The following is a 27,331-nucleotide window of genomic DNA, read 5'->3' as shown; positions in this document are numbered from 1 at the left end:
ACCCAGGATCCCGGATAATGGTTAATTCACTAGCGCTTCGAGTGGTAAAAAATATACACACTGTAAAGCTTTCACAAATTTGCTGTAACATTAGTATTTATTTTTACATTTGTCAAACCTTGGAAATAAAAAATGTATTTCAATGGAAACGAATCAAAACTAAGTTAAATATAGTTTTTTCTTTATTTCTTGCCAGTTGTTGAAAAATGTGTGCTGCAAAAACCAGTAACACCTGCTCCTCCAATGAGTTAAATGGAAAGCATTTCAATCACTAGCAAAGATATTTCCCACATGAAAGTATCTTACAGGCAAACTAGGATATATAAAAATGCACAACTGCATTTCAAGGTGCAATCTTGAAGACTTTTTCAAGACTGGAATTCTAAAAAAATGCATCTTAAGGCTATATTCACGCTATGTAAATACAACGGCCGTATATTATAACAATTTAACATCTAGTTATGAAATACAGCCGTTGTTTTTACATACTGTGAACATAGCCTAAATAAGAAACAACAAAATCCTGCGTGGAGTGGTGTTCTTTTGTCTACAAAGTATGTAGTGCTTTAAAAGGACATTTATAGGGGTGTGAATCACATGTGCAAACTACAATATTTGATTGGAAATCGTTTACTTGGAACAAAATACAATGACTCTAGCTCGATAACATAGCACATTCTGTTCATTTTACTCCACTGAACAAAAGTTAAGGGTTAAAGTGTGGATTAAATTGGGAGCCGATGAGGCAGAGCAGAAACCTGAAATATGGAAAACAAATCTTATACATAAAAGGTTACCGATTATATAGCTAAATGTGCTAAAATTTAGTACACCCCAATGTCCTTATGGAAAAGCAGCTAACGAAAAAACTATTTTCTCTTTAAGTGACGTAACACATTCTATTCTGAGCCACAAGAAAGCACTTCTCTGGGATAATTCAGTGTACACATCTTACACTGCGGAGCAAATACAATGAACCTCAGCTCAAATACAATAATTGTAAACCAGCATACAAATGTACAGAACATTCACACTGCTGCTCACTCACACAAAATAAATGACTATTCTATCATATATTAGAGATGAGAGGTTTTAACAGAGTATGGGTGGTTCTTTTTTTTCCATGACCATATGCAATATTAATTTTCTGCTCTCAAAATTATAAATTCTTTGAAATTTCATTTCAGACAAGATTAAGCAGGTAATTTGCATTTTTGTGCAGTTGCCCATGCAAATAATAAATACTCAAGTCCAATCCAAATGAAACGTCAGAGCTGCCAAATAAAACGTCATTCACTTCACAATAGCCTGTCAGCATCAAGTTAGGAAAGAAAAAAAAAAACCCTTAAATTTACTTTCAGTCAAATTGTTATGCTAAGTAGAAACAAGCCAATAACATAGTGAGAGCCACGCCAGAAATACTGAGGTCCGGAATAATTGGGAAGCATACCGAAAATAAAACCTTGCTACCTCAACTGGATGCAACATGGCTTAATTTCCCAAAACAAAACTATCCCACGTCCAAAGTCTTCATTTCCTTGATATAGCTGCTTCCGCATCCATTGTTGGATGCGGCAACTCAGAGTGGTTAGAAACTTTGTTTCAGAAACACAATGGGATATCAGTCAGCTTTGTAAATAAGTGCCCCTTGCTGTCCAGTTCAGGAAGAAGGCCTGCAGTGGTTGAGGTTGCTGCTTCATTTATGGTCTTTCCTTTATCTGGTAAGAACACAGTCTCTTTATTTAATGTAGCAGAACACGATAACTGTATCAGCTGTAGAAATGAATCCCAAGAGTCAGCAATTGCCAAGTCTACAGATTGAGATGGGTTATTCAGAGCAACCATGGTTTTAGATGAAGTCCTCTCACAATGCTTTTCTTTGGATAAAATTAATTTTTTTTAAACCTTTGCAGCTAAAATAGTCATGTCTACCTAAATTACATAAAACCGCTATTGTATATTGCACGCAGAACAGCAAGGGTCGTCTTTATCAGGCTGGGCTGCATAGTTCATTTGCCTCACAATTTCTGCAAAGAGCTCATCCACCATTGTTTTACTTTTCGCTGACGTTTCCATGAAAGGACATCCCCAGTCTTCGGCCAAAGCACGGCCTTCATTAGACGATACTTCCCGTTCACTTTCAAGGTCAACTTTGTTGCCAACCAAGATAACTGGCACCTTTTCATATCTGTAGAGAAAAAACAAGGAAAAAATATAGTTAGAAGAAAATCTGTACCAATGCCAGAATAGCATGATCATCAATAAAAATTTATCCAAACTAGCAACTTGATAAAAAGCAAGGTTGTGCCTGAATTATAGGCAATTACTGTATAATTCTATTTTCCCAGATTTATACTACTTTTAATTGCGTCAGAATGATGTACCTTGGGTCCCCCGGAGGACTTTTGTAGGACTTGTCCTCTAGAACAAAGGCAAAAATAAATAAATTGTTATAAAGTTTCCCATGCTCATTGCAGGACAGAGCATAGAATCAATAAAAACTAATACACCCCCCACACACAAAAAAATAAAACTCCGAACAAGTAATCTCCATTTTACTGCACTGCCCAGTACCCTTGAGTGTAGCTGGACCCCAGTTATGAATAAAACAAACAAACAAAAAAGTCCTCTCGTAGGCTAGTTCAAACACATACAGACCTGAGGTGGTTTGCTCTTTTATAGATCAATATTTTAACAAAGGTTTATTAAACCCACCAACTACATGTAAAATGCTAGCTAGCTTCTAGAATACAATTTTGTTATCATCTGTCCTTATTAATGACATTACACAGGGCTGTGCTATGGAAGAGGGGGTTAAAATTATGCAAGTAAAATATGATAGTTATAGGTCCAATTATAAAGAAGTTATATACACACACAACTATGCACACATGCCTCATTATAAAAAGGTGCTGTATGTAAACAGACATGGGTACGGATGAGAATGGAAGCACTGAAAAGTGAGCCAGCTGTGAGGTTTTTGAGCCATTGAAAAGGCCATTTCTAAATATTTATATATACTTTTTTTTTTTTTATAGAAAATCTGCACAATATAGAGCTACTTTTCAGCTCCCTGAGCACACCAGCCGCATCTGCGGCGGAAGCTTTACAACAAGGAAAAAGTAGTTTTATTCCAGCGGACAAGGCCAGGAAAGGGGTGCCAACTAGTCATCTGGGTGGGGAACCACCTGCGACTAGTCATGGCTCCCTGCCTGTCAGCATGCAGGGATGATTGACAGGCAGAGGCGCCTGTGGATCTCTCTACCTGTCGATCATCCTCGCATTGCATGCTGAGCAGCAAAGACGTGCTAACTGTTTCCCTTTAATGACTGCAAATCCAATATAGCCAAATATAAACCATACAAAGTAATTTCATATAACATAACAATGCATCCCACTGGGCAGAGCCAATTTATTAGCATTGGGTAGACCATCAGAAAAACACCTTAAGTGCATCCTATGCGATGGGGGAAAAAAAATTGTCCAGAGGGAGAACTGGAACCTTACGCATTGTGTTACCTCTTTAGGCTTTCTTATTGGTGAGAATATACTAACATAAGCTTCTTATATTGTGTATAGATCGGTAACACTCAATTTACACACATTACATTTCTGAAAAAAACTTACTAAGAAGCCCATTTATGAGATAGACTTTCTTCCAGACACTACACACAGACACACTTCCACTACAGACACACAGATATTAGGGGCCAATGAATCCAATGATACTATTCAGACAATCTGTGCCGCGATCCACTCCACAAAAAGACTGGACATGTCCTGGTGCAGAGGCAGATCACAGCACGGATCCCCCAATAGAAGTCTAAGAGATCAGAGTTTTCCACTAATTCGACATCCTTGGAATCTGTGAAAAACAATAGAGGTAACATGGGATCCCTGAAGTGTCATACCATCTCATACCTGGCAGCGCATCACCCACTGGAAAGCATTGCAGCTAGGGATGTGCTGTCTGCTATCCTCACACAACCCACCACCGTTAACCCCTTCACTGACCAGAGGAGGGGGAGCTGGATGCGCTGCCCGGTCTCTCCACATCTACATCAGGCCTCTCTGTATTCTGACCCCAGGAGGGTCCTGTCATCTCCCTCTGCTGGTGGGTGCGGGACTGCCTAGTGCTGGATCTCTGCAGCCTCAGCTTCTCCTTGGGGAACTGGAGGGTCCTGCCATCTCCCTGTGCCGGGGTTGAGGATAGGACAGGCACCAGAGACTGAAATGAGGGTTCTGCAATCTCCCTATGCTGGGGCTGCAGGCTTGCCAGGCACTGGAGACCAGAGACTGCAGTATTGCTGCAGGACCACAAGATCTGCATAGGTGAGGACGGGGCAGGGACAACATGTTATATAAAAGGGGGAATACAGGGCTCAGCACGATACAGACACAGTGGAAGGGACGTGATACACAGTGGAAGGGACGTGATGCACATCAGTGAAAAAGACGGACACTGATATAAAAACGAATGCAATCATGGATCTAGCTAGAGGACTAAAAGGACAGTCGTTAAAAATCACTAGACGTGTAAATGAGGCCCAAGATTGCAAGGAGCATTACAAAGAAGCTAGAATGTTGCAGATAAAGCCAGTCAAGGACATGTTTACATGAGCTGTCTCAAAAGAGAGGGGGAGACAGAGAGAACAGCCCACATACAGATTTTTGTGTTTTCAGCAGAAAGCAGCAGCTAAGAACTTGGAGAAGGAGTCTGAATAGATAATAAGTACAGTATGAATTGTTAGACTCACCATGGGCAACATATGAAAAGTTATATTTGAGTGAAAACACCCCCTTTAGGCAACCCAGGTGTTAGTAATGAACTTAAGACGAATATATCACAGAGCAGTTTTGGATACAGCTACCATATTCTTACACTGTCTAGTTTAGGTTTAAAAAAATTTACAATAGGAAGCACATTAAATCCTGTGATTATACCCATATGACTACAAACCCTAATAAGAACAAGCTCTCTCAGGCATCTTCAACAGTGACCTTCTACAGCCCGTCACATTCACATCAAGGACCAGAAAGCATTGCAGCAGGACCAGGGGGCTTGTTAGATGTGAGCTTTGCTTCACTACAGTGTCATCTGGTTTTGCTTTGTTTTTTTGGTGGCTGGACAGCTAATTTTCATTTTTTTCCTCTACGCTTTCTGAAAGCCATCTAAAAGAGCCATTTACTTTTTTTGCCAGACCAATTTTACGTTCTAATGACACCTTTCAGTTTTCCATGAAAAGTACAGAAATAGTATGTTTTTACATCAAGTTGGGGGTAAAGCTAACATATGTATTGTGCCAGTACAATTATGCCAAATTTTATTTACCAGGAAACTTTTGACAGTTTTTTTTGTTTTGTTTTATAACTACTACATGTTTGGGGCTGTATGAAAGCTCCCTTTTCGTGTGGTGACCTATAGTTTATCGGTGGTATTTTTTTATGTAGATGGGACTTGTGATCACTTTTTATAAAATGTTTCACATATATGTTCACTTTTATTTGAAAAAATGGGGGTGGTAATTTGAACACACACACATATATATATATATATATATATATATATATATATATATATATATACACACACATATACATATATATACACACATATACATGTTAAAAAATATATATATATTTTTTTAAGTCCCAGAGGGCAGTATTAGAAGCAATCACTTTTGCTTATACTGTTGTTACACTGTAGTGATCAGTTTGATCAATTCTTGGCTAGTAGTCTACCTGAGGCATACAACACTATATCAGCAGAGCAAATATGACCAGACACATTGGATTAGTCATCTGACATCTGCAGCATCATTTTGCCTTTAAAATGCAGCAATCGCTATTAATAATGGTGTTCAGACTGGACTAATGGATAGGTCTACATGGCAGTTCCAAGTCACGCAAATCCATTACTCAGACAACTAAGACAAAAAAAAAACAACCCCCCCCCCCCCCCAAAAAAAAAAATCCAGGATGAATGTTTCAGGTCTGCAGGGTCGCAGCCACTTGTGAGTAGCAATGCAACCCCATTAACTTGTATGAGTGATGGAGTCATGCAATTGGGAATTACTGTGTAGCCCCAGATCAAGAACGTGAAAGGATTAAACTTTCCACATGGGCTAGAGTGAGGGAAAAAAAGTGAAGGAAGGTGCAGGCTGTTATATTTATTGTAGGTGCTGACATCTGAAGTCTGTGCGATCTATAGGCAGAAAAAGACCTCATGGTTTATCGCTCATCCCACAATTTCCTTGTATCTTAGGACAGATGAATTGTTCAGATTCACAAAATCTAACACCCTTTCTCGTGTTCTTTAAACCATTCCTGAACAATGTTTGAAGTGTGGCAGGACCCCTTATGCTACTGAAAAAGCACAGACATTAGTGAATACTGCTTCTTCTAAGGCTGCATTCACACGGTCCATGTTCTCTCTGTGAAACATGGACGACACAGACAGTGAATCCCAGTCCTGGGCTGTTTCCCTGCACGGCATGATGTATCAATATCATGCCAGGAGCAGGGAAACTGTTTGAATCTCTGTGGCGCTGTAATGACAGAGCCGCGCAGAACAGAGAACACAGAACGTGTGAATGCAGCCTAAGTGCAACAATGTCTCCATGGTCCAGTTAAGATGTGTAAGTGCCCACTGTACATGCTTTAGTCAGCAGCAGCAGCATTCTGGATAGTTTGGGACTATGCTGCAAGCTGCAATGCACTATGCCAGTCTAAAGTTAAATTCCTCCCATCTCAGCAACACTGGATTTATTGAGAGTGGCAGGCCCTATCTACACCACCTCCTAGCTTGCAGGCATGTACAATAGTAAATTAGGTGCAAGGTAAGGCCATGCAATTTATTTGGCTAGCCATTACAGGCACATAAAGGTGCAGATTTTTGCAAGGTGCAGCTAAAGGCGACGCCCGGTATGTTCGGGTATTTGTAACATAGCCAGCATTAAAGGAATGGTGTCATGAAGAAAACTAGGTCTATAGTGATGCATTATGTTTAATGAAACATGTTCCAAATATTTCTCATAATGTATTCTTTGGAAAATACTAGTTCCTATGTGCTGCTTTGTTTTATAACCTGTTGCCATTGGTAACAGTCCGCCAGGCATCCACTTTATTGGGACACCTATCTCCCCCCCCCCCCTTCAATCCCCCCCCAGGAAGTGACGTAAACTCATTCTTACCTAATGACTGTTGGCTCAGGCTGCTCTGTGGCAGCCATTTTTGTGACAATGACATCAAGAGGAAGGCGGGTCTAAGCCGTTAGGCCAGCCTCCCTTTGTCAGATGAATCAGGTTGCTTAGCTCTGATTGGCTGAACAAGCTGTACGCCATCTAACAGTCTTACAGAGTCAGTTAGACATCACAGGAGACAAATTGCATCATGGGAAACCCCAAACCAGGAGGCCGTGCTTATGCAGAGGATGTCATTGTCACAAAATGGCATACACAGAGCAGCCTGGGGTCAACAGTCCTTAGGTAAGAATGAGTTTACTTCACTTCCTGGTTGGGGGTTGTGGGGGGGGGGGGGAGATAGGGAAGGGGGGAGATAGGTGATTAAAGCATATTTCAAAAGTTATATAACTTTGTATTGTGTTTACTGGGAAAAGGCTTTTCGCTGGGGTAACCCTTTAAACTTCAAATGCAGCAAGGGGGATTGTGGGAGTGCCTGCACTGTTGCATGGCAACCTCAGGGTCACAGTTCAGAGAAGAGACCAGGAAGCAATCAGATGCATAGGGAACAAAAATGGTGCAGTAATGTAAGAGTCTTTACTAAAAAACACATTTGTACTCTTTACATATTAACCCCTTCGTGCTGCAGCTAGTTTGGGCCTTAATGACCAGGCTAATTTTTCAAAATCTGACCTGTCTCACTTTATGCTCTTATAGCTCAGTGATGCTTTAACGTATGCTAGCGATTCTGAGATTGTTTTTTCGTGACATATGGCACTTTATGTTAGTGGCAAAATTTGGTCACTATTTTGTGTGTTTTTTGTGAAAAACAAAATATCATGAAAAATTGAAAAAATTTGCATTTTATGAACTTTGAAATTCTCTGCTTCTAAAAAAAGAAAGTCGTATCACATAAATTAGTTACTAAGTCACATTACCAATATGTCTTCTTTATTCTGGCATAATTTGGTAAACATATTTTACTTTTTTAGGGCGTTATGGGGCTTAGAAATGTATCAGCAAATTATCACATTTTCGTGAAACTGATTTTTTTAGGGACCAGTTCTTTTTTTAAATGGATTTAGAAGTCTGGTATCCTGAAAACCCCCATAAGTGACCCCATTTTGGAAACTACACACCTTAAAGAATTAATCTAGGGGTATAATGAGCATTTTAACCCTACAGGGGCTGGAGGAAAGTATTTACAATTAGGCAGTAAAAAAATTGAAAATTTTAATTTTCCAATAATATATACGTTTAGATTAAAGTTTCTCATTTTCAAAAGGAACATGAGACAAAAAGCACCCCAAAATTTGTAATGCAGGTTCTTTTGAGTACAACGGTACCCCATATGTGGGCGTAAACCACTGTATGGGCACACAGCAGGGCTCAGAAGGAAGGGAGCGCCAATTAGCTTTTCCAATGCAAATTTTGCTGAAGAAGTTTCTGAGCGCCAGGTGCGTTTGCAGTGCCCCTGTAGTGTCAGCAGAGAGAAAACCCTCCATAAGTCACCCCATTTTGGAAAGTACACCCCTCAAAGAATTCATCTTGGTGTGTGGTGACCATTTTGACCCCACAGGTATTACAGGAAAGTATTCAAAAGAAGACAGTAAAAATGAAAAACTCGAATTCTTCCAATAATATGTTCGTTTAGTTTGAAATTTCTCAATTTCACGAGGAACAAGAGGAAAAAAGTACCCCAAAATTTGTAACGCAGGTTCTCCTGAGTAGAACGGTACCTCATATGTCGGTATAAACCACTGTATGGGCACACAGCAGGGCTCAGAAGGGAAGGAGCGCCAATTAGCTTTTTCAATGCAGATTTTGCTGCAGAAGTTTCCGAGCGCCAGGTGCGTTTGCAGTGCCCCTGTAGTGCCAGCGGAGTAAAATCTCGCCATAAGTCACTCCATTTTGGAAAGTGCACCCCTCAAAGTATTCATCTTGGTGTGTGGTGACCATTTTGACCCCACAGGTATTAGAGGAAAGTATTCAAAAGTAGACAGTAAAAATGAAAAACTCGATTTTTTCCAATATTATGTTTTTAGTTTGAAATTTCTCAATTTTATGAGGAACAAGAGGAAAAAAGTACCCCAAAATTTGTAACGCAGGTTCTCCTAAGTGAAAAGGTACCTCATATGTGGGCATAAACCACTGCATGGGAACACAGGAGGGCTCAGAAGGAAAGGAGCGCCAATTAGCTTTTTCAATGCAGATTTTGCTGAAGAAGTTTCCGAGCGCCAGGTGCGTTTGCAGAGCCCCTGTAGTGTCCGCAGAGTAAAATCTCGCCATAAGTCACCCCATTTTAGAAAGTGCACCCCTCAAAGAATTTATTTTGGGGTGTGGTGAGCATTTTGACCCCACAGGTGTTTGAGGAAAGTATTCAAAAGTAGACAGTAAAAATGAAAAACTCGATTTTTTCCAATAATATGTTCCTTTAGTTTGAAATTTCTCAATTTCTCGAGGAACAGGAGAGAAATGTCACCCCAATATATGTAAAGCAGGTTCTCCTGAGTAGAACGGTACCCCATATGTGGGCATAAACCACTGCATGGGCACACAGCCGGGCTCAGAAGGGAAGGAGCGCCAATTAGCATTTTCAGTGCAGATTTTTCTGAAGAAGTTTCTGAGCGCCAGGTGCGTTTGCAGAGCCCCTGTAGTGTCAGCAGAGTAGATTCCCCCCAAAAGTCACCCCATTTTGGAAAGTGCACCCCTCAAAGAATTCATCTTGGGGTGTGGTGACCATTTTTACCCCACAGGTATTAGAGGAAAGTATTCAAAATTGGCCAGTAAAAATGAAAAACTCAAATTTTTCCAATAATATGTTGGTTTAGTTTGAAATTTCTCAATTTGACGAGGAACAGGAGAGAAAACGTACCCCAAAATCTGTAACGCAGGTTCTCCTGAGTACAACGGTACCCCATATGTGGGCATAAACCACTGTATGGGCACACAGCAGGGCTCAGAAGGGAAGGAGCGCCAATTTACAGGAGCAAAATTGCAGCTAGTAATGGTTATTAGAATAGCGCAGTTACTAAAATAGAATAAAAAAAATGAGATTACAGGTAATGTGGGGTGGTTACGGGCAACCAGGGGTGGTTATGGGCAACCTGGGGTGGTTACGGACAACATGGGGTGGTCACGGGAAACCTGCGGTGGTTACGGCAACGTGGGCTGGTTACAGGCAACGTGGGCTGGTTACGGGCAACGTGTGGTGGTCACGGGCAACCTGCTGTGGTTACGGCAACGTGGGCTGGTTACAGGCAACGTGGGCTGGTTACAGGCAACGTGGGCTGGTTACAGGCAACGTGGGCTGGTTACAGGCAACGTGGGCTGGTTACAGGCAACGTGGGCTGGTTACAGGCAACGTGGGCTGGTTACAGGCAACGTGGGCTGGTTACAGGCAACGTGGGCTGGTTACAGGCAACGTGGGCTCGTTACAGGCAACGTGGGCTGGTTACAGGCAACGTGGGCTGGTTACAGGCAACGTGGGCTGGTTACAGGCAACGTGGGCTGGTTACAGGCAACGTGGGCTGGTTACAGGCAACGTGGGCTGGTTACAGGCAACGTGGGCTGGTTACAGGCAACGTGGGCTGGTTACGGGCAATCTGCTGTGCTTACAGACAATCTGGGATGGTTACAGGAAACGTGGGGTGGTTACGGGCAACCTGCAGTGCTTACAGACAATCTGGGGTGGATACGGGCAACGTGGGGTGGTTACGGGCAACCTGCAGTGCTTACTGACAATCTGGGGTGGTTACGGGCAACGTGGGGTGGTTACGGGCAATGTGGGGTGGTTACGGATAAACTGAAGTTCTTATAGGCAATCTGGGGTGGATACCTGTTATCTGGCATGGGCACCGCAATCTGGAGGGGGTCATTGGCAATTTGGGGTGGTCAGAGGCGACGTGCGGTGGTCAGAGGCGACGTGCGGTGGTCAGAGGCAACACGCGGTGGTTACGTGCAATCTGGGGGGGGGTTACATGTTATCTGGCATGATTACGGGGAACCTGGGGGGTTATGTGCAACCTGGAAGGGTTACAGACAATCTGGGATTGTTACTGATAAACTGAAGTGCTTATAGGTAATCTGGGGTGGGTGCATGTAATTTGGGGTGGTTACGGGCAATCAGGAGGGGGTCACTGGCAATTTGTGGTGGTTACGGGCAACGTGCGGTGGTTACGGGCAACGTGCGGTGGTTACGGGCAACGTGCGGTGGTTACGGGCAATCTGGGGGATATCACTTTTTATCCCCTGTCATCAATCATTCATAGTGACAGGGGATAAAAAGTGCCTGGATGCACATGGCACAAGCGATCAGCGGTATATAGTATATACCGCTGATCGCTTGTACCGGGACCAAACAGGGGGGTCCCCGATGACTGCCCCATGCTCTCCGCTACCTCCGGTGGCGGAGAGCATGGGGCTTTCATTCATTTTAACTTTTACATCGCTGTGAACCGACATTAGTCGGTTCACAGCGATGGCGGCGGCCATCTTGGAAATGATGGCCGCCGGGGGAGGGGGGTTAGTTATTGGGGCACTAGGGGGGGGCTGATCTGAGGTCTGGGGGACACTTATTTCATCTCCCCCCGCCGTAGATTCACGGCGGGGGGAGATGAAAGGCGGCGGCGGCACCGGTAATCTCCTTTACCGACGGTCGCCGCTATAACGTTAATAGCGGCGATAGTCGGTAAGGGGGGCGGCCGGGACGGACCCCACACACTGCCCCAACCCCTCAGCTACCTCCGGTAGCCGGGGGGATGGGGTGGGGGCCGTCCCGGCCCCGCAGCCTTATTCTCTGCCATCGCCGTAAAAAGCTGATGGCAGCAGAATAAGGACCCTTAGTGACCGCCGTAGAAAGCCGTATCGGCGGTCACTAAGGGGTTAAAGTGTCACTGTCATTAAAATTTTTTTGCAGAAATCAATAGTACAGGCGATTTTAAGAAAATTTGTAATTGGGTTTATTAGCCGGAAAATACATTTTTTTAACATGAAAAAGCAGTTTGAGGGTATAAACCCACACACCGTATACACAGCGTATTTACTGCTGCGATACGCAGCGAATACGCAGCAAAAACGCAACAAAAACGCAGCAGATTAGATCTAAATAACTGAACTCAGCATTAAATCTTCACCATCAAACTGCTGTGTATTTGCTGCGTATACGGTGTGTGGGTTTGTACCCTGAAGCTCTCCCCCCAGTCTTTACTGTTGTCTATGGAAGAGAAGATGAGACTCTAAAACAGGACAACAAAGAGTTAATTTAAAGCTACATCACGTGCTCTATCCTCTGATGTCACCACTGACCTCTGAATAGCACTCTGAATAGCTCCCCCACTGTGTAATCCTTTGTTCTCTGCTGCCAACTAATCTCACTCGTCTCTCCTCCCCCCTCCATAGCACAGACAAGATCCATCTGATTGAGATTTCCTGATTCTGAGCAGAGTATGACAGAAAAGAAAGGGGGGGGGGGGGGGGGGGGGGAAGACCTGGGAAAAAGTCTTTTTAAGGGTACGTTCACACTTACCGGATCCGCAGCTGATTTTCTGCTGTGGATCCGCAGCAGATTTCATTTAAATAACTGAACACAGCACCAAATCTGCACCATCAAATCTGCTGCGGTTCTGCTGCGGATCCTGTATGTGTGAACGCACCCTAAATGCAGATAATGGCAAATTTGCCTAATAAACCCAATTACAAAGTTTCTTAACCCTTAGAGGATCAGGCCAAATTAAAATTTTTCGTTTTTCCCTCCTTGTGCTTAAAAGGCCATAGCACTTGCATTTTTCACCTAGAAACCCACATGAGCCCTTATTTTTTGCGCCACTAATTGCACTTTGCAATGACAGGCTGAATTTTTTCATAAAGTACACTGCGAAACCAGAAAAAAATTCAGTGTGGTGAAATTGGGAAAGAGAAAAAAAAAAAAAAAAAAAAAAAAAAAGAGCATTTCTTTTATTTTTTTTTTTTTTAGTTTTTACACTGCTCGCCCTGGGGTAAAACTGACTTGTTATATATGTTCCTAAAGTCGTTACAATTACAATGATATGTAACATATATAACTTTCATTGTATCTGATGGCCTGTAAAAAATTCAAACCATTGTTAACAAATAATATGTTCCTTAAAATTGCTCCATTCCCAGGCTTATAGCGCTTTTACCCTTTGGTCTATGGGGCTGTTTGAGGTGTCATTTTTTGCCCCATGATGTGTTCTATCGGTACCTTGATTGCGCATATCCGACTTTTTGATCGCTTATTAAAATTTTTCTGTATTTGATGCGACCAAAAATGTGCAATTTTGAACTTTGGGATTTTTTTTGCGCTTACGCCGTTTACCGTGCGAGATCAGGAATGTGATAAATAGTTCGGGCGATTACGGACGCAGCGATACCAAACATGTTTGTTTATTTATAACATGGAAAAAGGGGGGTGATTCAGACTTTTATCAGGGGAGGGGGCTTTTTTATTAATAACACTTTTTATTTTTTACACTTATACTAGAAGCCCCCCTGGGGAACTTCTCTCATTGAGATCCGAGCCGGGATCAGCGCCATTACGGCGCTGACCCTGGAAGGAGTAAGATGTGTGGATCGCTCCGATCCACCCCACTTGACAGTTCCTGCTCTGAACACATGGAGGCGGCCCTGGACGTACGAATACGTCCAGGGTCGCCTAAGGGTTAAAATTGCCTGGACCATTGATTTCTGCAAAAAAAATTTTTAACAGAGACTCTTTGACCTTCTTTGACACCACCCCCTTTACCTTTCATTTGGACTATGAGCTGCTCCCTATGCACATGGATAGGCCTTGGGCTTCATTACTCTGCTGCTGGCTTCCTGGTTGTCGCCTCACTGCATGAATACCCCACAAAAACTTCCTTTCTAGAGATGCTCTGACCCAGTCATATAGCCATATTTTGTGGCTTCCGACACAACTTCAGGAATTGGATGTTTACTTGCTAGCTAAATATACCCTCAAAGCCCTGACAGGGCCATTGTCATGAGGCAAAAAGTTATTTCCATTATTTCTATCGGCAATTTTCATATAGGGCTGACCTGTGTACATCTGTATCATAGAACTATTAGCGAGTTACAGAACCGTAACAACCAGGAGCACATCTTTCCCTACATCCACAACTCCATGCAATTGTAACCATTTATGTTCTAGTATCACAAGCTGTTTATGTATCTCAGATGTTTTATTCCCACTCATGTTCATAAATGGACTTTGCTGTAATACATAAATGATCACACACACTTGTTATATTTGTCTCACTGGGTACCATGGCTGTGGAAATATAGGTCTGAATCCACCATAAGGATCTTTGTGGAGTTTTACCAGCGATTTGTAGGTTTCTTTTATTGCATACTCCAGTCGTCTCACAATAGAGACTGGCCAGCTAGCTTCTTATGAAATTGGTCCCAGAGTGGATACGGAATAGTGAAGCTGACATGAGACATGCCGTCAGCCATTAAAGGGAATCTGTCAGCTACGTATAATTCATGTTCCAAACTGCTGACACTGTTAGATAGCTGTTAGGTGAAGGAGACACATGTTACCTTTCATATGTTCAGCTATGCTTCCAGAATACAGAAAATGCTTTTATTCTCTGGCACGAGTCAGAAGCTTTTCCAAACTCCTAATGTGCAGCACGCCAAATCTCTTCCCCCCTTCTCTGCTTGACTGACACCTGGAAGCAGAATTCCAAGGAGCAGTTACAGCTTGGTGCATTTCAGTCATTCGGGAAAGCCTCTTGACTCTTATTATAGAATAAAAGTATTTTTTCTTCATTCTAGATGCAAAGATATAAGCAAGGTAACATGAGTCTCCCTGATCTAAGGATGCCTTTACACAGAGATTTATCTAACAGATTTTTGAAGCCAAAGCCAGGAACAGACTATAAACAGAGAACGGGTCATAAAGGAAAGACTGAGATTTCTCCTCTTTTCAATTCCATTCCTAGCTTTGGCTTCAAAAATCTGTCAGATCATGGCACAATCACAATCCGTTGGATGGATAGTAGACCACCTACAGTTAGGAAGTGGAAAAAGTTAGTCAATACTATGTTGCCATATATGTATGTAACTTATAAAAAATAGAGGGTGTACTGCTAAATTTAACAAAGTTAGGGAGCTGTGGTACGCTTCCCCATCTACTACTCTCCTAAGCAATATATGAGAGCAAGAGACGATGTGTGAATGTGCTTGCATTTTTCTTTCTTAGTCAATCTGTACATGATGATTATTATATATTATACATATGTTTCTACAAAGATTATTCCCCTCCAGGATGGGAGTTGGATTGTCCATGCTTTACCTGCCTTATATCTATTTTGTGGTTTCCAGCAAGACTGTTTAGGATTATTTTTGATTTATGTATGTCTCCTTTATTTTACTGTGGGGACATGTATATTTTGTTTATTATTGGATGTACATACTTCAATAAACCAAGTTAAAAAAAAAACAACAACCTGTCAGATAAATCTCTCTGTGTAAAGGCACCCTAACTGTCTTGCACTGGCCACCAACCAGGAAATGCTGCGCAGCAGGTAGCGAAGCCATGAGATCTATGATGCAACCCTCCCTATGGCCTGTTTGTGTAACTCAAGCATATCTCTCCAAGTCAAGGAAATGGCAGAAGTCTAAATTAAAAACTGTAAAACCGTTCTCCATCTGCGGGTAAGTGCCACTCTGTTTATCTTCTTTCTATTTGGATGTCTAGAGACTTCGGGTCCTATCCCATGGGCCGATGGGGGCCTGATCAACAATGTAAGTGAGCGCCGATCTGCTAGATTGGTGTTTACTGGGCCTATTCCACTGCCCAATAATCGTTTAGCGAGGGCTGCAGGGACATAGTTACCGGTCTTCTCCTGCGCTCCTTCTCCCCGGGTCCTGCACGCAGCAGCTTCGGAGCGGCCTGTCTGAGCTGACAGACCACTCAGCCAATCACTGGCCGTGGCGGTCCTGGCCAGTGATTGGCTGAGCAGTCTGTCAGCTCAGACAGGCTGCTCCGAAGCTGCTGCTGCGCACGGGACTCTGGGAGAAGGAGCGCAGGAGAAGACCGGCAGCCTGGATAGGAAATGTATGCTGTTTTTAAATCGGGCACTGACTGTGCACCGCTATTCCACGTAGCGATGCACAGTCTGTGCCCGATTATTTTAGGTTTGCACCTAAATAAACGATCGGCTGATCGTTGTCTCTATTCCACGGAGCGATAATCAGCCGAATCGGATTATCGCTCTGTGGAATAGGCCCCTTATTTTCAATAGTAGAGCATCATCTTAGACTAATTATAATCTCCCCCTGCAGCTGGGGGTAGTGCACGGTTCTGAGTCTCATCTATTTGTATTTTCAAAGATGTAGACTAATTTATACATAATCTTTTCCAACATTTAGAAGAATTGAAAATACAGCCACTCCGATTTTGTTAGGATAAGCTGACCAACAATTGTGTATGGTCTCCTCCTTAACCTTCTTTAACGGCAGATGCCAGGGACGAGAATGATCATGCATGTTGTATTTCAACATGGATCAGGAAACAGCTGTTGACCAAACAAACATTTGCCCAACAGATAACTGAAATGAATGGACTACTAAACAAGCAATACAACAAGTTACTTTCCTTTTAAAGCAACTCTGTACCCACAATCTGCCTCTCCCCCCCCCCCTCTCTAAACCACTTGTACCTTCGGATAGCTGCTTTTAATCCAAAATCTGTCCTGTGGTCCGTTTGGCAGGTGATGCAGTTATTGTTCTAAAAAAGAACTTTTAAAACTGAAGCCATGTGTCTAATTGGCATAGCCTAAAGTGTCTGTGCCCTAGGCCTGCACCGCACCTCCATCCCTCCTCTTCATCATTAGGAACGCTCCTGGAAGGATTTCTCCTATTCATCACTTGTCTGAACACTGCACATAAGCTGGATCGTTAAGGCACCTGTGCAGTGTTCAGACAAGTGATGATTAGGAGAAATACTGGCCTGGGGCATTCTTTTTTTTTAATCAGATAGTTTTTATTAAAATTTTCTGTATTTTCACTTAACAAAGAGCAAAAATAATAAGAAAGACATTACAAGCTTTTCGAATAACAAGAGGGACATCACCGTATCATAATAACAAGGGCAGAACGCCGATATACATCGTTTAGCATAAACAATTGCAGGAGATTAGCGGCATATCATCATAGCTCGGTGTCCCAATAATCATTTCCAAACAAAAAACAAAACCCAAACACATAAATCCCAGTACCTGTGGACGAAGAGGGAGTAAGACAGTTACTTTATCACAGTGAAAAACTGCTGCGAAGCACCACACTGTTGTGCGTGGAAAGAGGTTTGGTTAATGCCTGGCTAGCTCCGTACCCATTAACAACTACTCCGCTATAGGTTCAACATAACCTGGATCGGATTTCTGCAACAATTTAACAAGGCCCTGGTGGGTAGACCAGCGGTGTCTATCCAGCGTCCCCATATTTTCTCAAATTTGTGTACACATTTGCGTTTAATGTATACACCCCTCTCCAATCTAATTACACAGTTCACCTTAGCTACGAATTCTTGTACCGTGGGGGGGGTCTGTCTGAATCCATCTGGAGGCAATAGTCTTACGGGCCTGATAAAGCATCCGTTGTATGGCGATAGCATCGCAGTCTTCCAGGTCTAACCTGGTCAGAATACCCAAGAGGCAGGCCGTAGGCTCCATAGGTAAGCTAATGCCATATATTCTAGTGACTATGTCTGCGACTCCTTTCCAGAAATCCTCCAATCTACTACATTCCCACATCATATGTAGGAGGCATGCGCTATCCAGGCCGCATCTAGGGCACTCGGCTGAAGGCCGTACCCCAATTTTGTGCAGGAAGACTGGAGTTTTGTATACCCTATGTATTAGGAGTAGTTGCGATAGTCTCTGGGCCTCACTGAGGGAAACCACAGTAGTGAGCTCCAACACCTCCCTCCAGTCTTCGTCAGACAGAACCCCCACATCTGTTTCCCATTTCCCCCTGACCGTTAATGGGAATCTATCCAGGTGTTCCTGTAGAAGTAGGGTGTATAACTTGGAGATGAGCCCCCTAGCCGAATCCCCCACCGTAATATAATTGAGTTCAGCATGAGAAGTTATATCTAACGTCATTTGTCTTGCCTGGGCCTGGAAGGCGTGCCGAAGCTGCAGATACTGGTAAAACCTGGAATGTGGGATAGCATACACTTCTTGTAGATAGTTAAACGCAGCCATAGTACCTTCCTGCAGAATCTGGTGCAAATATAGTACCCCCGCCTCTTCCCATGGAGAAAACCCCTCCAGTTTAAAGAATTCAGGTAGTAAGGGGTTGCGCCATAACGGTGTGAGACTGGTGGGCCCCTCCAATTTCAGCAACTGCTTCATTTTGGTCCAGACCTTAATCATTAGAGCGAGCGTAGGGAGTGTCCTGCCCCGCCACTTCGCCTCACCCGTCTCAAGAGCCATAATTGGTAATTTATGTTTGCTAACCCAGGTGATCAGCCGTCCCGTTTGTCCCATCTGGTCCTTACACCCCCAGTTCCTGAAATGTTGTAGCTGGGAGGCAAGAAAGTAGATGTAGGGGTTTGGGAGGGCAAGGCCCCCATCAGTTTTATGTCTCTGGAGTGTCTCTAAGCGAATCCGCGCCGGCCCCTTACGCCAAACTAAGTCACGGAATACGCCCTGGATTTTATGAAAAATCCGCAGAGGTATCCATATTGGCGAATTGTGAATCACATAGAGCAATTGCGGCATTAATATCATTTTTAGCAAATTGCCCCGGCCAATAACAGACAGCGGCAGCCGGCACCATGTATCTACTTTAGCTATGAATTTACCAATGAGGGGGGTTAGATTTTTAGCTATAAAGTCACAAGGGTGTGGGGTGATTATGATACCCAGGTATTTGAATTCCTTCACTATTTGCAACTCGGTGGGAGCCAGGGTTGTACCGTCCGGGAGAGGCCGGAGTGGCATAACGACAGACTTCGTCCAGTTTATGGATAGGCCTGAACGTCGTCCAAACCCCTCTATAATGGCCATAACATGGGGGAGGGAGCCGAGTACATCACCGAGATACAGCAGCATGTCGTCTGCGTATAAAGAGACACGCTCCTCCACCGCCCCCCGCGGGAAACCGCGGAAAGCACTGGACGACCGCAGCAGACACGCCAATGGTTCAATAGTAATTGCAAAAAGGAGGGGAGACAGGGGGCAGCCCTGCCGTGTGCCCCTCCCCAGTGCAAATCCCTTCGACATGCCCCCATTAGCCCGAACACGTGCCCTCGGCTGTGTGTACAATAATTGGACCCACTGCAGGTAAGTCGGCCCGAAGCCCATACGTTTCATGACTGCCCATAAGAAGGCCCACTCGACGCTGTCGAAAGCTTTCGCAGCGTCCAGTGAGACCACCGCAGGGCAGCTCTCCCCATCGGCCCCTAGTTGTAAATTCATCTGGAGACGACGTAAATTAAGGGAGGTTGATCTATCTGGCATAAAGCCCGATTGGTCACTGTGGATTAAGGATGTGATTACCTGCGTCAGTCTGTTTGTCAGGGCCCGAGCCAGTAATTTAACGTCACTAGTGAGCAAAGAGATGGGTCGATAGGAACCCGGCTCTGCAGGGTTTTTGCCCGGTTTCTTAATCACCACAATTATGGCTTCCCTCATGGACGGGGGTAGGAGGCCCTCCCGCAAGGATTCCTGGTAGACCTCCAGCAGCCGAGGAAGTAGAAGAGATTGATGTTTCTTATAAAATTCCGCTGGAAGCCCGTCGCATCCAGGAGCCTTCTCATTAGAAAAGGACTGGAGCGCGTCTTCCAGTTCCTCGACCGTTAAAGGCCCCTCCAGCAAGTCTCGTTGCGTGGCTGTCAGCTGAGGGAGTGGAATAGGATCAAGGTAGTGATCAATCTCTTCCTCAGACAGAGTTAGGGTGGAAGAGTAGGTGGTGGCGTAAAAGTCATATAATACATTTAAAATTGCGCTGTCTTCCGTCACCAGTCGCCCCCCGTCCCCTTTAAGCTCTACAATATGGTTAGGTCCTTCTTGGGATTTGACAATGGTTGCTAGTAAATGCCCAGCACTCTCCCCCTCTTGGAAAAATCTCTGTTTCTGAAAGAAACGCTTGTCCTCTGCAATTTTGAGTAGGTGGTCATTGTGCAGTTTTTGCGCCTCCTCCCATCTACTTCTATTTGTATCACTGGGGGACGTTATCATTATGCACTCTGTTTTTTGCACCCGATCCCTGAGTGCCTCTGTGAGGCGTCTACTCCTGGTCTTGTGGGCACTAATCTTTTGTATGTAAACCCCCCTGAGGTAGGCCTTCAGAGTGTCCCAGACACAAGAAACCGAGGCAGAGCCCGCGTTTGTGCTGAAGAATTCAGTAATGGCCATGTCCACAGAGGGGTCCACATCCACCAGCTGCATCCAGAACGGGTGAAGTCTCCATGGCAAGGGGCCCCCACATCTCCCAACACCCACTGAAAGGCACACCTGAAGCGGAGAATGGTCAGATACACCCCTAGGTAAGTATTGAATATCCACAATATGGGACAGTAGTGAGGGCGTACCAACCGCCATGTCTATCCGCGAGAGGGTGCGGTGCGAGCCGGAGTAACAGGAAAACTGTTGAGCTATAGGATTACGAATTCTCCATAGGTCGCTCAGGCCACACTCCTCCAGCAGGCGCGACAGGGCCGTTGGCCGCCCATCTGATTGTACAGCTCCTGCAGGGAGCCGGTCTAACTGTGGTAGGAGGACATTATTGTAGTCTCCTATGATAAGCACAGGGAGATCGGGCAAAGTGGCAATGTAAGCCAGGACCATTTTAAGAACTTCAGCGTTATATGGGGGCGGAATGTAGATAGCCACTATAATCATAGCCGTCCCACGTATATCACAGTGAAGGCAGACAAAACGTCCCCCACTGTCCACCTTGGAAGCGTGGCAGACAAATGGGATCCGTCGGTGTACCAAAACACTGACTCCCCTAGCATGTGTGGAGTATGTTGAGTGAATTGCACACTGGACCCAGGGTTTCTGAAGCAGTCGCACATCCTCCTTGGTCAAGTGTGTCTCCGATAAACATATTATCGCTGGTTGGAATTGCTGGAGATAGGAGAATATAGCACACCTTTTCGTGGCATCTTTTAGCCCTCTAATATTCCACGCAACCACATTCACAGTTATCGGTGACACAGCCATAGCATAACAGTAAGGATATATAGACGTACATACTGATTCATCATAATGTAATTCCCTCCCCCTCCCACATGGTACCGGTATTGGAGATTGTCCGCAACTGCGCAGAGAAAAACATGGAAAAAGAAAAGATACAAAAAAGATAAGGAAACAGCAAAGACGGGATTCCCTTTCCAGAGAATCAGTGAGGCTTTAGAAAAAACTCTGAGCCCTGTGCAAAGCAGACAGATCATGCCGATGTAAAATACCATGACCAAATCCCACCTCCCGCCTCACATAAGATAATCATACTGAATGTGTCCCCGTGGCAAATCTGAAGAATATCATAACCTGGAAGGTTAGGCAGGCAGCTTAAACAGAGTATAACTTCAGTTCCAACCATAGAAAGAGGCAAACTGTTAGCAGCCGGATAGATAGCTTCACCCTTCCTGTCTAAGATTGCGCTCATTGCGATCCAGCCAATGCAGGGCTTCTTTGGGAGAGTCAAAAATGTGTGTAGTTCCTAGTGCAGCAACTCTCAGCTTTGCAGGGTAAATTGTGGAGTAGGGGACTTGCAGCGCCCTCAGACGTCGCCGTATATCCACAAACTGTGCCCTACGTTTTTGGACCTCAGCGGAGAAATCAGGGTATATGGCAATTTTTGCTCCCTCTATGGTTAGGTCAGCATGATCTCTGGCAAGACGGAGTATGGTATCCCGGTCCCGGAAGTGGAGAATACGCATGATGACAGGGCGCGGGGGTGCCCCTGGCGGAGGAGCTCGGAACGGCACTCTGTGTGCCCTTTCAATGGCAAAGAGGCTGGACAGTTTATCAGGTCCCATTTTGTCCTTAAACCAGGATTCGAAATACGTGATAGCATCCTTGCCCTCAGCTTTTTCAGGGACTCCCAGCAAACGCACGTTATTGCGTCTCAGTCTATTCTCCAAGTCGTCAGACTTATTAATAAGTAGGGACACATTATGCACAACTCTCTTTAGGTCACGCTTCACAGGTTGTAGTTGGTCCTCCAGCTCACTGACCCGTCCCTCTACTTCACAAATACGCTCTTTCACTTTCCTCATGTCTTGCCGCACAAGATTAACATCTTCCTTCACACTCCCTATATGTGTGTGCAGGGAGGCACTGACCTGTGTTAGGGCGGCATATACATTTTTGATGGTGGGGTTATCGGCCGGAGGTGGAAGCTGTGTGGCAGGTATGGTTCCCCACACTTGTGGCGCTGCCTGTCTCTCCAGGCCTGTGGTGCTCTGACCGGGCTCATTCTCCTCCCCGCCATCTCGCCCGGTGTCCACCTCTTGTTGTGAGGAGTCAGAGTCCCCGTCCTGCGGTTCCTCGCCTGCCCACTCCTCCGTGCTGGTGAGGTTGCAGCGGCGGGCGGCTTGTCCCTTGGTGCCGCGTGTGCTCCCGGCGCCATCTTGCTTTCGCAGTGTAGCGGCGCCGCCGCTCTTCTCTCTAGTCCCTCGTCTCTGTCCGAGCACCATAGTCGTTTTCGGGGTGCTATGTGGGTTGCAGCAGATATTAAGCACCTCACCAGTTAGTTTTTGCTGTTATAGCGCCACGGGGAGGATGCTAATCAGGAGATGGGATGCGGGAGCTCTGGGTCAGTGCTGCTGCTCACATCGCGCTCAGGCCACGCCCCGGCCTGGGGCATTCTTAATGATAAAGTTGCAGTTTGGTTCACGGTATGCAGGACTACACCCTTGATACATGGACCCGTCTGCCTGATCCTTCTTTATGAATATTGAGGTGGTGCTCTGCAGTGACGTCACTCCAACTGCTCACCACTGCACAGCGCTGGATGAATAGCCATAAAGGGTGGCCATGATGATGCACCAAGGGCTCTAGTACGGCCCCCAATGCACAAACCGCCTATTCAAACACATTGATCAAAACAGGGGATTTTAAATAAAATGGCACTGAAGATGAAGGTGGGAAAACTACCTTTTTCCTTAGTGTCCCCAGCCCTATGGGATTCTAATCTGGCATATTTCTTTCATCTATAAAGTGTAAAATGGATTACATGCTTCTACATTCTTACCCACTGAAATTATCAAACCCTCGGAATTTAATTTTCTGTCCCATGTTTCTATAAAAGTGTGTGGGGTACCGATGTGTGCTGAAAAATATGCCAGGTCGCCTGACACTGGAGACAAGAGCAAACTGATTAAGATAGTGCATGCTGCTGCTGAATGTGTCACATGCTGCACTGGGGGAGAGACCATATGAGCAATATGCAATTATCAAGTCTTCACCAGTATAAATCACAAGTAACCCCAGAGGATAAATAGTGACAGCTCCACTATATGTACAGATCACAATACTAGAAGTTGACTTACTAAAAGCATATATTGTGGTTTAGCAAACATACAGTGAAATAGAATATTTTATAAAATTTTAATAATTCTATTTCCTAGTATGACCTCTTGCATACAGCTCTATACAATGCACAGCTATAAGGCAGCTACTTGAAAAATATGTACCTTGTACCATTCAACCCAGGTTCTCTCTTTGATAAATCACTCACAGCCCATACAACTGGCAGAGCATGGCACTTTATTATGGAGATTGGTACATGAACCACTATTTTGTGACGACGTCTGTCAAGGAGTGGGATATGTTAGGCAACAAGGTAAGAGTCGGTTCTTTAGGTTGATGTCGAAACTAGAGATGAGCGGATAGACTCGAGCATGCTCGAGGTTCGCTCTTCTCTAGTCTAAACAAAAAAAAAAAAAAAAAAAAGGACTAAGTATTTGATATGAGCAACTTTGACAAGGGCCAAATTGGGATGCTCTTGGTCTTCAAGTCAACTCCAAAACTTCAGGTCCCGTGGTCTCCTCCTGGTATGCAGCTATTAAAGCGACTCTGTACCCACAATCTGACCCCCCCCCCCCCCCCCCGTTCAGCAGGTGATGCAGTTATTGTCCTAAAAACAACTTGCCCTGTGTCAAATTGACGTGGGCTAGAGTATCTGTGCCTGTCCAGTGCACCACATCTCCGTCCCTCCTTCCTGCCCTCATCATCATTAGGAATGCCCAAGGCAGGATTTTTCCTATTAACAATCAAGAAAATGTGCAGTGTTCAGACAGGTGATGAATAGGAAAAATTGTTCTAGGGGCATTCCTAATGATGAAGAGGGTGGGGAGGAGGGACGGAGGGGCGGTGCAGGCCTAGGGAATGGGTACTCTAGGCCAAACCAATTTGACACAGGGCTACAAGTTTAAAATTAGTTTTTTTAGGCCAATAACTGAATGACTTGCTGACCGGACCCCAGGACAGATCTTGGATTAAAAGAAGATACAAGCGGTACAAGCGATTTGGTGGTGATCTCATCTGATCCCACAGAGAAAATAAGGTAGCAAAGGTTGCAAGGAACAAAAGGTGTCATGACACACCGGCATTGCAGTGTAGTGTATGGGCCTTTGCAGCCACACACTAGCCAGAGTGCTCATATGCTGACCACACCCATCCATCTCCAAGAGCAAATACAATGGTCAGATGGCCCAGTCTGATGAATCAATATTTTCTTTTAAATAATGTTGGCAACTAGGGGTGTGCATCACTTACCTGGAAAAGAGAGAGCACCAAGATACAATATTGGTCATGTGATGTTCAGGGTAATGTTCTGCTGGGAAACCTTGGGTCCTGGCATTCATGTAGACATTACCTTGTCACATACAGCCTAACCAAACATTATTAAATATATCACACACACCCTCTCCTAGCCACACTATTCCCTAATAGCATAGGCTTCTTCTAGCTGAAAAATGCACCCGGCCACACTGCAAAAATAGTCCAGGAATGGTTTCAGGAACACTAAAGTTTAAGGTATTGACTTGGCCTTCAAAATTTCCATATTTTAATCTGACCCATTATGATTGAGATGTGCCCGGGCCGGCTGCGGCTCCCATACACAATGCCCGGGCCGGCTGCGGCTCCCATACTGTACACAATGCCCGGGCCGGCTGCGGCTCCCATACTGTACACAATGCCCGGGCCAGCTGCGGCTCCCATACACAATGCCCGGGCCGGCTGCGGCTCCCATACACAATGCCCGGGCCGGCTGCGGCTCTCATACTAGTGTACACAATGCCCGGACGGCTGCGGCTCCCATACTAGTGTACACAATGCCCGGACGGCTGCGGCTCCCATACTAGTGTACACAATGCCCAGACGGCTGCGGCTCATATACACAATGCCCGGGCCGGCTGCGGCTCCCATACTAGTGTACACAATGCCCGGCCGGCTGCGGCTCCCATACACAATGCCCGGCCCGCTGTGGCTCATATACACAATGCCCGGCCGGCTGCGGCTCCCATACTGTACACACTGCCCGGGCCGGCTGCAGCTCCCATACTGTACACACTGCCCGGGCCGGCTGCGGCTCCCATACTGTACACAATGCCCGGGCCGGCTGCGGCTGCCATACACAATGCCCGGGCCGGCTGCGGCTCCCATACTGTACACACTGCCCGGGCCGGCTGCGGCTCCCATACTGTACACAATGCCCGGGCCGGCTGCGGCTCCCATACACAATGCCCGGGCCGGCTGCGGCTCCCATACACAATGCCCGGGCCGGCTGCGGCTCCCATACTGTACACACTGCCCGGGCCGGCTGCGGCTCCCATACTGTACACACTGCCCGGGCCGGCTGCGGCTCCCATACTGTACACACTGCCCGGGCCGGCTGCGGCTCCCATACTGTACACAATGCCCGGGCCGGCTGCGGCTCCCATACACAATGCCCGGGCCGGCTGCGGCTCCCATACACAATGCCCGGGCCGGCTGCGGCTCCCATACACAATGCCCGGGCCGGCTGCGGCTCCCATACACAATGCCCGGCCGGCTGCGGCTCCCATACTGTACACAATGCCCGGGCCGGCTGCGGCTCCCATACACAATGCCCGGGCCGGCTGCGGCTCCCATACTGTACACAATGCCCGGGCTGGCTGCGGCTCCCATACTGTACACAATGCACGGGCTGGCTGCGGCTCCCATACTGTACACAATGCACGGGCTGGCTGCGGCTCCCATACTGTACACAATACCTGGACTGGCTGCGGCTCCCATACTGTACACAATACCTGGGCTGGCTGCGGCTCCCATACACAATGCCCGGCCGGCTGCGGCTCCCATACACAATGCCCGGCCGGCTGCGGCTCCCATACTGTACACAATGCCCGGCCGGCTGCGGCTCCCATACACAATGCCCGGGCCGGCTGCGGCTCCTGTACAGCAGACAATAAAGCCTCAGGCAGAGGCCGGGGCCGGGCATCTGTAGCAGCCGTGTATGGTGCAGGCGGCGGGCCAGGCCCGGAGCCCACTGCAGAGCCCCCCTCGGTCCCGGTGACAGCCCACACCACGCCCTGTGCCCCCGTACCCCGCAGCCCCCCCGCACACCGCCCACCTTTTGACGCGGATGATCTGGTCCCTCATGGGCTTGATGTCCTGGAAGCTCTGCTGGTTGACCAGGCTGTAGACCAGGATGAAGCCCTGGCCGTTCTTGATGTACAGATCCCGCATAGAGGCGAACTGCTCGGTACCGGCCGTGTCCAGGATCTCCAGCACGGAGGGGGACGAGTCCACCTCGATCTCCTTACGATAGAAGTCCTCGATGGTCGGGTCGTACTTCTCGATGAACGTTCCGGTCACGAACTGCACGGTCAGAGCCGACTTGCCGACCCCGCCGCTGCCCAGGACCACCACCTTGTACTCGCGCATCGTCCCCCTCCGCTCCCCGGCGGCATGCACCGCTCCTCACAGCACACCGCTTCTCCGCCTCCTCCTCCGTCGTCGCCGCCGCCCCTCTGCAGCGGCTTCCCGAGGCATGGGAGAGAGGCCGGGCTGCTTGGCCCGGTACCCGGAGACCTGCCCCCCCTCCGCCTCCTGCGCCCACAGAGCGCTGCTGATCCGCTAACCGCCCCCGGCGAATCGCGCCGGCCTTGCTGCGCCCCCTCC

At 46.1% G+C, this 27,331-nt stretch overlaps 1 protein-coding gene across 1 annotated transcript; it reads right to left on the bottom strand.

Moving 5' to 3' along the window:
* RAP2A (RAP2A, member of RAS oncogene family) lies at positions 1 to 27,331 on the bottom strand. Its single transcript, XM_069970690.1, has 2 exons — positions 26,781 to 27,331; positions 1 to 2,188 (listed from the first exon to the last, which is right to left on the bottom strand). The coding sequence occupies exons 1-2, from the start codon at positions 27,092 to 27,094 to the stop codon at positions 1,951 to 1,953; spliced, it is 552 nt and encodes a 183-aa protein (XP_069826791.1). The 5' UTR covers positions 27,095 to 27,331; the 3' UTR covers positions 1 to 1,950.

The sequence above is a fragment of the Dendropsophus ebraccatus genome, chromosome 5 (genome assembly GCF_027789765.1).
Source record: "Dendropsophus ebraccatus isolate aDenEbr1 chromosome 5, aDenEbr1.pat, whole genome shotgun sequence".
NCBI lineage: Eukaryota > Metazoa > Chordata > Amphibia > Anura > Hylidae > Dendropsophus > Dendropsophus ebraccatus.
This window is presented reverse-complemented; position numbering and strand designations above follow the sequence as displayed.